The following is a 10,540-nucleotide window of genomic DNA, read 5'->3' as shown; positions in this document are numbered from 1 at the left end:
ATGTCAGACGCCTTAACCACTTGGCTACCGCGGTCCTCGACTCTGTTGTAACACCGATACAGAAAGCTAATTGAAGGCTACACATATATGAAACAGACTATAACTAAAAATCATCCATGTGTACCTTTTGATATGCACCGATTTTAACGTCTCGTTGAATTAAACAAATCTGTTTTCCAGTCAAAACAATTCCGTGTGTCTACCCGTGTGCTCGGTGACGGTTCGGAACAAAACGTGGTTATATATAAAGATATAAACGAGGATGAATGACAGAGAGCACATCGCTGAAACCGTTGATCTGGTAACAAAAGAAAATACTAACCAAGTTTGTATATCACAGTCTGAGTCGGACAATGGTGATGAGACTGGAGAGCCTCAAAGAGGGCACTGGGCAAACAAAGTCGACTCGTTTCTGTCCCTGCTCGGATACTGTGTTGGCTATGGAAACATATGGCGGTTTCCATATTTTTGCATGCGAAATGGAGGAGGTATGTATCTTTTAACACCATTGACAGCTGAAAAATGTTTAATATATTTCAGTGTTAAATCTTTCAGTGCATAACATTGACGGCAGATTCGGGGTTTTTGTTTGGTTTTATTAGCTCACCTGGTCCCATGGTGCAGCGTCCGTCGTCCGTCACCTTTTTTCTTGAAAACGCTACTTGTCCTTAACGGCTGTGAGGATTTTGACCTTATTTGGTCTGGAGCATTTTTGGCACAAGGGTTCTCAGTTTTGTATAAAAGGAGGGTATGGTCCCACTGGGGGCAGAAGGGCGGGGCCAAATAGGGGGGAAAATCGGTAAATCTTGAAAAATCCTCTTCTCAACCATAAGGAGGATTTTGACCAAATTTGTTCTAGAGCATTTTTGGACAAAGGAGCCTCAAGTTTGTATAAAGGTTTTTTCTCCTACTATTCAGGAGGAGGGATTTTAACCAAATGCAGTTTGAAGCATGCTTAGGGACAAAAGAATCTATTTTGTATAAACTGAGGTATGTGGGCCCCCTTGTTTTGGGCAGATGGGTAGGGTCCATTAGGGGGAAAAGAGGAAAACATTAAATATCCTCCTCTTTCTGTACCGTTGAAGGTATTTTAACCAAACTTGTTCTAGAGAATTTTCGGGCAAAGGGAATTTAATGATTTAAAAATGGAAGATGTGCCCCCACCCCCGAGGCAGAGGAGAGGGCCCAATAGGGGAAATAGAGAAAAATATTTTCCCTTCTGTACAAATAAATGGATTTAAACCAAATTTGGTCTGAAGCATGCTTAGGGGAAAAAAACTCAATTTGTTTAATTTGTATCAAAAGGTGCATGTGAGGCCCAATAGGGGAAATAGAGGAAAATTCGGACATATCATGGAAACTCATTTTCTTGGTGTTTTTCCCACCAAAACAGATTTATATGTAGTTCTTTTGCAACTTTGATTATTGTACTCCTTTGATAAACCTGTACGTTACTCAGCAGGTTTTAAATTGAAAAATAAAATACCTGGTGAGCTATTAAGGCCCATGGACCTCTTGTTTTGTTTAACGTCCTATTAACAGCTAAAGTCATTTAAGGACGTGAATCCATGTGTGTTGTGTTAGCGTGCATGTGTGTATGTGTGCCGGAGACAAGGCATGTTAGTGTACTTGCCTACGTGTGATAGCGCGGATCTGATGCCGACTTTATAGTGCTATCTCACTGAAATACCATGCCGAAGGCACCCAGTGCAGCATTTCACCCGGTCATATCATACTGGTTCCTTTTGGTGTCTGGTTCTACGAAGAGGACATGGAAGAGACCAAAATTGAGCTACTGCGCCCATTAAACACCTGGCATCTTTGTACTTTTCCTATCCTTTCTATCTTCCCCTTTTTCTGTATTTCCTGGTGTTGTCGCTCTAAGCACCTGTCTTTATATGACCCTGAATCTTACAATGACATTAAACGCCGACAAAACAGCATTGCTACATAAAAACAGTGTTGGAGGGCTAGTGCATTTTATAAACACAAATGCAAATATAGCATTTGTTACTAACAAGCCTGGAGGAGGTAGACAGCACCTCTTATCCACTTATCCCATCTACCCGTTTAAACATGTCAGAGCTCATTGCTACCGTAGTATGGAACTGTTTGGTTTGGTTTGGTTTAACGTCCTATTACAGATAAGGTTATTTAAGAACGTGCTTCCATGTGTGTTGCGTATGCATGTCTTGATTATATGAATTATATAATGTAGATTTAATAACTTGTAGTAACGAGTTAAGCCGACATGTTATGTTGTATGATACTACCTTAATTATTTCTCACCCAAAGGTTTGTCGGCAAAGACAGTTAATATGCGAAAATGACCTTGCTGTAGAGAATCTTGAGCTTTTGTATTCCCGAGAGTTGTCATGTTTCACAAGGGCGACTTATGTTTCCCTACTACAAGGGCAATGCCTTGTTTATTATAATGAAAAAGAACAATAACAGTAAAAATCATATATTCAGGCCTACGTGTACTCGTCATTGTTGAATACTTCAGGTACGCAAAACTCATGCGTGGTCTTTTATGTAAGTAAGGCCTGAAATGGGGGCATTGACCGGTAAAATGCGAGCACAAATTGGAAACATAATCTATTTTCTTGTCGTGTAATCCACTCAGAAAAAGCGGTTCAAATTAAATAACGGTCAAACGGTCCCTCCTATCTCAGTATATTACTCTTCCTGCTTCATCTTCGTATTTTGACGTACCCTTGCAAACGAATCTGAATTTCACATTCCTAATTCGGTTGTTGTCACCATGGCAGACGGCACAATGACACTAGATTCGGTAAGCGCCCCCTAGGGTAAGGGATGCCTATTAAAGAAACCCGAAATCAAGGAAGTCCCCAAAGTACAGGAAAATGAAAAACAATGTTTTCGTATCCGAAGAATGTTTTTCTGTGATTTGCTTCAGTTTATTTCTATGAGGAGCGATTATCTTGGCCCGTATTCATGAAACCATTCTCTTGCTCAACCCTTGATTCATTTGTCAAATTAGCTTTCTTGTCGCTAGTATAAATCACTTGACAAGGTCAAAAAGTCAAAACTGAACACTGAAAACAGTATGCGGCTTAAAGTCGCCCGATATATCTTTGAAACATGATTGACAAAATGGTGGGTTTTTTTTATTAATTTTGTATAATGCATCATAACGCTTCCATGGACAATTTTGATACGGATTTGGGCGATTTATCCTGATTTGAGGACATTAATGCCCAATAATAAGTCTCTGTGCCAATGTAAAATGATGTGTTAAATTCAAAGGTGTTACTGAATTTATCAAAAGGGATTGTGGTTTATTCCTAGGGGAAATATTATCTCCCTTGTTGTTTACATTATTTGTTAATGATTTAGAAATTTATTTCATATAAAAATAATTGCTTATCACTAGAAATATAAACTATTTATTTATTTTTACTTATGTATGCAGACGATATGGTCACACCAGAAGACTTGCAGAAAATGTTAGATTCACTATCAGATTATTGTAGAAAATGGAGCTTAACTTTAAATGTAGATAAAACAAAAATAGTTATCATTAGAAAAGGTGTTTTAATAAGAGCAAAAGAAAAATGGTTTTATAATAATGATGCGCTTGAAGTAGTTGATGAGCTTAATTATCTTGGTCTCACTTTAAATTATAATGGAAAATGTACAAAAACCCAAACAAAACTTGCAGAACAGGGTCGAAAGCACTATTTGCCATAATTAAGGTATGTAAAAAGAATTATTTTAATATAGAATCTCGTCTTGCTGTTTTTGACACGTTTGTCAATATTATTTTAATGTACGGTTCAGAAATTTGGGGATTTCATAAAGCACCCGAAATAGAAAAATTGCATATTGGATTTTTGTAATCATTATTAGGATTAAGAAAATCTACAAACTCTGCATTTCTTTATATTGAATTTGGAAGATCTCATTTAGAGCTGTTAAGAAAAGTTAAACATTTTAAGTATTGGATTAAATTACAACGTTCTGATAACTGTGTGCTGAAATTAAGCTTGTTATGTTGATATGGTTGAAATTAAAGAACCCTGGATCCTTAACTTAAAACATGATCTTTCAAGAGTCGGCCTTGGATACATGCTTGTGACTGATAGTATTAATAATTCTAGTGAGGTCTATAAGCAGCGATTATGTGATAGTTTCCAGCAAGATTGTCTAGAGAAAGTTCATTCTTCTTCTTAAGGAGTATTATATCAGCATTTAGTGATAAGTATTAAATTGCAACCATATCTTCATAAGGCAATTAATTTAAATCATCTAAAACATATTTCTAAGATGTGTTTATGTGCGCACGACCTGTTCATTGACCGTGGCCGTTACAGAGATATACCTAGAGAAGAAAAAGTGTATTTTATGTAATGAAAATGATATAGAAGATGAATTTCATTTTATAATTAAATGTAATCGCTATTCAGACCTCCGGTCTAAATATTATTTCAAAAGGCTTTGTAGGTATAAATTCGTTCAATTACTCAAAATCGAAAGCACAAAATAACTTAATAATTTAGGAAAGTATTTATAACTAGCGTTTAAACGTAGAGCAGGTTTATTAAGAGGTCATCACTAGAACAGGTCATGTTAAGATACATGTTGTATATCAGTTTATTAAATACAAATAATGTAATATACCATTATATTTATAAGTCTTGTCTGGGTGAATGAGGGTGAAAAAGGTTCTGGCGTGTGTATGAATGTGAGTATGATGAATGACGAATGACTGCTGCTGCTATTGTTGTTGCTGATACTGCCAGCCCGGATCATATTGCTGTATAAACATTGTTTCATTGGCATACTTATTGCTATGATTGTATAATCAATAATGTAAACGATGAGACGTCTATATTACTATATATTTGAACAAGATGTTGCACCTAAAATTATCAGTTTATGCCTAGTCTATGACAAAACAACACATTGCATTATAAACATTGTTTCACTGGCATGCTATGATTATATAATCAATTACGTAAACAATGAGACGTATATATTACTATATATCTGAACAAGATGTTGCACCTCAAAAGATCCGTTTAGGCATAGCCTATGACAAAACAACACAAGAAAAGTTGATTGGATTGATATTTAATATAAAATCCATTACCATCTCGCAAAAGATTGATAAGTCATAAAGAACACGTATAGAGAAATATAGGTCAGAAAAGACTGAAAAAAAAACAATTGCAAATCAATGAATCACATGATCAAGTTTCAAACCTATGAAGTTCCCGATCGAATTCAAGGTTGAGGTACTTTATACCATTCAACAGTCTCAATACTCTGATGTACCACGGAATTAGATTAAGTCTAAGTCCGTGGATGGTGTACGTAGAAAAGTGAATGTCTAAAAGGTTGAAAAACAACCATTTCTAAATAATGAATCACACAATCAAGCTAATTCAAACCTCACAAGTTCCCGAGCTGATTCAACATGCAACAATCGCAATATCTCTTGATGGTCGTTGGTACCGGTGACTATGAACTGGCCGCGCACGCGCAAAATTTCAAGCTTAGTTGTCTTGCGGGATTGTCAACATTTGATAAAGCTCTAAAAGTTAAAAGTTCCCAAAACATGTGTGTTAGAAAGCTGACTTTTGTTTTACTTCTACGAATGGCATGTTAACAATACTGCAGGAATCGCCCAAAATGTGAAAATACCGACGGTATTAAGCATTTAGCTTTATTAAAAGTTAATTTTTTATTTTGTTTTTATTTATAAGTCTACAAATAGAAAGCAGTATTTATATGATTTTTAAACACATTACATAGATATAGTCACACGAATATATAGTATGGACAAAGAGTCCGTAGCGGTCTGGTTACTTCTACAAAGAATGGAACTGAAAACAAATCAACCATTAACCTGAAAATATCATCCATTCTGACGAGGAAAACAACAAATAATAAAACAAACAAAATGTTATACCAGTGTTTGCACAGCAATTTAATCCGGGCTGGCCGTGTTCAGCTATGCAAAGTCCATATATGGGTGCATCATACTTGTACATCGTAAAATTTTACCTCTCGATAACTCGGTCAATTTTTTCAAATATCAAACTGAAATTTGATATAAAAGTGGCCGCAATTTTTTTTTTTCATATTCTGAAAAATTGGGATAAAAACTTTTTTTTACTAATTCTTGATCTGAGTAACACATGATTTCTAAAAAATCCAATTGTTTCTTCAAACAAATTAAAATGTCTGTAAAATATAAGCAAAGAAAAAATCATCCGCCAAAATGACAATATACTTTATATGGTCATCCGCCACCCAAAGAGTGTTATATTAATATAGACATATGAATAACATATCGTCTGATGTCGCTTACTTTTTTAGATAAATTTTAGAGATAAAGTTTGAAGACGCTTAACGATCTGTAGATTTCTTTACACACGTGTGCAACGCCGCCGATCGTAAAAATTCAATTCGTCATTTCTATGTCATTTTTTCAAATATCGACCTGAAGTTTGGTATATAGGTGTATCATAGTCATATGAATAACATATCTTCTGATGTCGCTTACTTTATAGGTTAATTTTAAAGGAAAAGTCTGAAGACGCTTCACGATCTGCGGAGATCTATTCACACACGTGTGCCACGCAACCGATCGTAAAAATTCAATTCATCATAACTCGGTCGTTTTTTCATATATCTAGCTAAAATTTAAAGTATATATCAATAAAAGTCCATTAATAACATCTTCTCCGATGTCGCTTACTTTAGTAAGAATTTTTAAAGAGATTGTCTGGCGACGCTTTCTAACTGTACAGGTTGATACACACACGTGCCACGCCGCAGATCGTAATGTTCAATTCATCATAACTCGGTCAATTTTTCAAATATCAAATTGAAATTTGGTATAAATATGTACTATAGTCATATTAACAACATATCTTCTGATGTCGCTTACTTTATTCGGTGTTTTTTGTCTGGCGACGCTTGTTGTCACTTGAAGACGCTTTTTATCGGTTGAAGACGCTTTTAAGGAGGACCTGCTGCATATTATCGATTTTCTACCCGACTTTGACGTCTAGAATTTAAGGATTCATGATCAACTCGCTGAGTATTTTTAGTAAATAAGTGAACGATATACGCGTACAATACACACGTATTAAAACAAGCATATTGAAACAAGGATAAAACCACTCACCTCCAATTAAATCATCACACCAGTTTCCCCGTAGTTTTGTAACAAAATTTCCTTCTTTCGCGAAAGATCAGGCCATTGTCAAGGTCGCTGTTAATCAAAATTGGACATTGGGGCTATACTGTCAAAAATACAATATAGGACCATCAAAAGGTCATATGGTCAAGGGTCAATGCCAAATTTTGTTAATCTTAACTGGTAAACATTTTGTTATAACATTATGAAGCAAAGTTGGTCAGAATTAATTACAGGTTTGCATATGCAATAAGCAATCATGCTGTCCTTCCATATGTCTGTCCGTCTGTTTGTCTGTTATCACTTTGAGATTATCTCGGATTATCTGAAATTTCACATGGTTATACATTGTGATACAGATTGACAATAGTGGTTTTAAAAAATCCTTATGTTAAGGACATCAGCTAAAATAGAACAGGTTATGGCCGTGTTTATAGAGTGGACACCAGCTGATTTTTCAGATAAAATACCATACAAACATGATTTGTTCTTAGTGTTTTACTTCATATAATAATGCAATTACTTTTAAGGTTTTAAAGCTAAATACATATGGCTATGTCTTCTATTCTATTTACATACTTTTGCTCACACTTTTAATTTTGTGGCATTATGGCATTGTGGCAAATGATATGATTTGTGAATAACCCTATGACCTATTTCCCGAAGTCCAAGATGTCCAATGTAGCTTTTGCCTGGTTCTTAAATGGAAAATATATAGTCATTCACACAGCGGGGCCCTTGCTGACCTGTCGGTGTTCTTGTGGTTGGAAGCATCCTAATTGAGAGGTGATGATAACAAATGTACAACTGGAGGAGGCTACCCCTCTGGAGCAATGTGAGAAAGGAGCGGAGGGCAAACAAGGATTACTGTATATCATCTATGTAACAGCATGTCTGATTTGATTTTATCAAACACATGACAGGGAAACAAACATCCTTTCATCTTTTGCTAATTGTGTTTCTCCGGGCATATTTCTCTTATGTGGAGTCTTTTCTAGAAAAACCAGCTAAAGGTACCACATCTGAGTTCCGAGTTGATGAAACAGACAACAATGGTGCGGTAGCCAGATTATCTGGTTGTTTTATTGTCCTATATTAGTATATAATAAAGTTATTTAGTGCTCTTGCATTAGGGAAGATGGGTATTTTATTTTTCCCCTCATAAATGTTCCACTCCGGCTTGATCCTTGTGAGGATTTTATCCCTACCACAAGGCCACTAAATGTATAAAATGAGGGAGGGGTTATAATGTGGCTGAATTGTCTGTCCATCTGTCTGTAGACAAAATGAATATGAATAAAAACATGAATTGGAGGTACCTCCTTCTAAATCACTGTACACATTTTAATCATACTTGGTACTCATAATACTTTTATTGAGGGGATAAAGTATGCAAAATGGATGAAGTGATACCACTTTAAAAGCATTACTTGCACTATTAAAGAACACATACTTGACCAATTGCAATGATACTTACTACATATAATGCTTAAATTGAGGGGACATAAGTATTCGATTAGAACAGAGAACTTTAGCTCCAAAATGTATTGAGTTAACTCCCCACTCACTACCGTGAAGTATAAATTAGAATAATAACCCCCCTTGTTATGATTCCTTTGTGTCAAACCCTCGGGGTTTGAAAAGATAATATTGCTTATTTTACTTTAAATTGCAGGGCCTTTCCTTGTTGCCTTTCTTTGCATCTTGGTCCTATGTGGAATTCCTACGTACTTTTTAGACCTAGTGATGGGACAGTTCTCAGGGAAAACCTCACTCCACGCGTGGCAAATATGTCCATTGCTGCAAGGTAAGTGAAATATGATTTAGTTCAATGTATATCATAGATCACAGAAGCTGTGACAAATTCATGCTTGCTAACCAACATTCATAAGTATTAAAAATTATATATATGAGGCAATAAAAGCATCACAGATTGGTTCCCGCTGAATTTCAGTTTTTGAAATCATTTCTTGAGGTCGTTATATTTTACTCAGATATTTCACATCATATTTATCTTCATCTCAAGTCCATTATAATATAAAATACAGTATTAGAACATGACATTTAAAAGCAATTTAATTAATATGTGAAACGCTTCACATTCAGATTCTGATGAAGTTGTCAGCTAACCCAGCGACACATTGATTCTTTGCGTGGCAAAGGACGGTTCTACTTTCAAATATTAAGGACCAAAAACTGTTTTACCTTGCATCTATGTTTACAGTTAATGTATCAACATAAGAATGCAATTTCATATATCCCGTTAATCAAATGAGTGGCATAACAGCTTGAAACATGATTACACATTGACTTAATAAAGTTATATATTTTAAGCCAACCTTTAGTCTCAAAGGATTTTATTTCATAATTTTGTACTTTAAAGTTGACTTCCGTTGTTGGCATTTATGGTAATTGTATAATTTTATACATATTATTAATTTTCATATTTCAGATATTCTGATAATGCCGAAATCAGTGTGCAACCCATCTGTTAAAACCATAATAACTTTTCTATAAAAAACATATGGTATTGCTCACAAAGCAAATCGCATCATATTTAGATATTTTAAAAACTATGGTCTCGACACCCGTTTTCACGCGTCGCCTGCTTTTACGAACTGTTGATATATGCAAATTACCCAGTACATGCAGTTTTCGCTCGGGCATGCGCGGCGAATATTTGGTTATGTTTGACGTCTGCTATGGTGTGTGACGTCACTGGTCAAGATGTCCTTCAAAACCAGAGAAAGTGCTAGTGCTACAAATTCAATTACATCAGGAACATTTCAAACTGTCACTACACCAGGTTTGTAGGAATGCCTTTGGAACACAAGCACCTCCATATTTCTTCTTCCAAAGGAAACGTATGAGGGTCGGAGCTATTCGTGAAAATAGGTAACGCGAGTAAATGTTACAATTTTCCTCATTCTAATTGCCTGATTGAGTATTCTTTGCATTGACTTCAACTGAAGTAAAATATTTAGATTTTAGTTTCTGTATATGTTTGTGTTAAATCATTTATTGTTTTTAGTTTTCATGTGTTTGTAAATATGAATAAAACGTGTGCTGGATATAGTTCCCGTGCACCGCCATCCTCATGAACCTCTGAGCTAGGTAGTTTTAATCTACGGCATTATGTTGTTTGATATTTAAATGTCATAAACTAGTTGGGATCACGTAAATCCTGATTACGTTTGCATTACCTTTCTCCTGATATTTCAGCAACCTTTAAACGTCTCAACATATTGTTCCTAGGTACAATAACTAGAAGCCAGAGTTAATTGCACTTTTGCCTTTCTTTGAATTCGTCAAATAATCATATTGTACTTGTCATACAGAGATTGTATAACTTATCATACTTCTATA

The 10,540-nt window shown here is 35.4% G+C and overlaps 1 protein-coding gene across 1 annotated transcript in view; it reads left to right on the top strand.

Annotated features, from left to right (window-relative positions):
* Window positions 1-10,540, top strand: part of LOC110446594 (sodium-dependent proline transporter-like) — a 29,647-nt gene continuing 19,107 nt past the window's right edge. The window contains exons 1-2 of the mRNA XM_021491811.1: window positions 1-488; window positions 8,850-8,981. Of these exons, the coding sequence (XP_021347486.1) occupies window positions 263-488; window positions 8,850-8,981 (358 nt within the window). The 5' untranslated portion in view covers window positions 1-262. The remainder of the gene's footprint in view (window positions 489-8,849; window positions 8,982-10,540) is intronic.

This window comes from Mizuhopecten yessoensis, unplaced genomic scaffold, assembly GCF_002113885.1.
Source record: "Mizuhopecten yessoensis strain PY_sf001 unplaced genomic scaffold, ASM211388v2 scaffold357, whole genome shotgun sequence".
In the NCBI taxonomy this organism is placed as follows: domain Eukaryota; kingdom Metazoa; phylum Mollusca; class Bivalvia; order Pectinida; family Pectinidae; genus Mizuhopecten; species Mizuhopecten yessoensis.
Note: the sequence above shows the minus strand (reverse complement) of the source record. Positions and strands in the feature narration are given on the sequence as shown.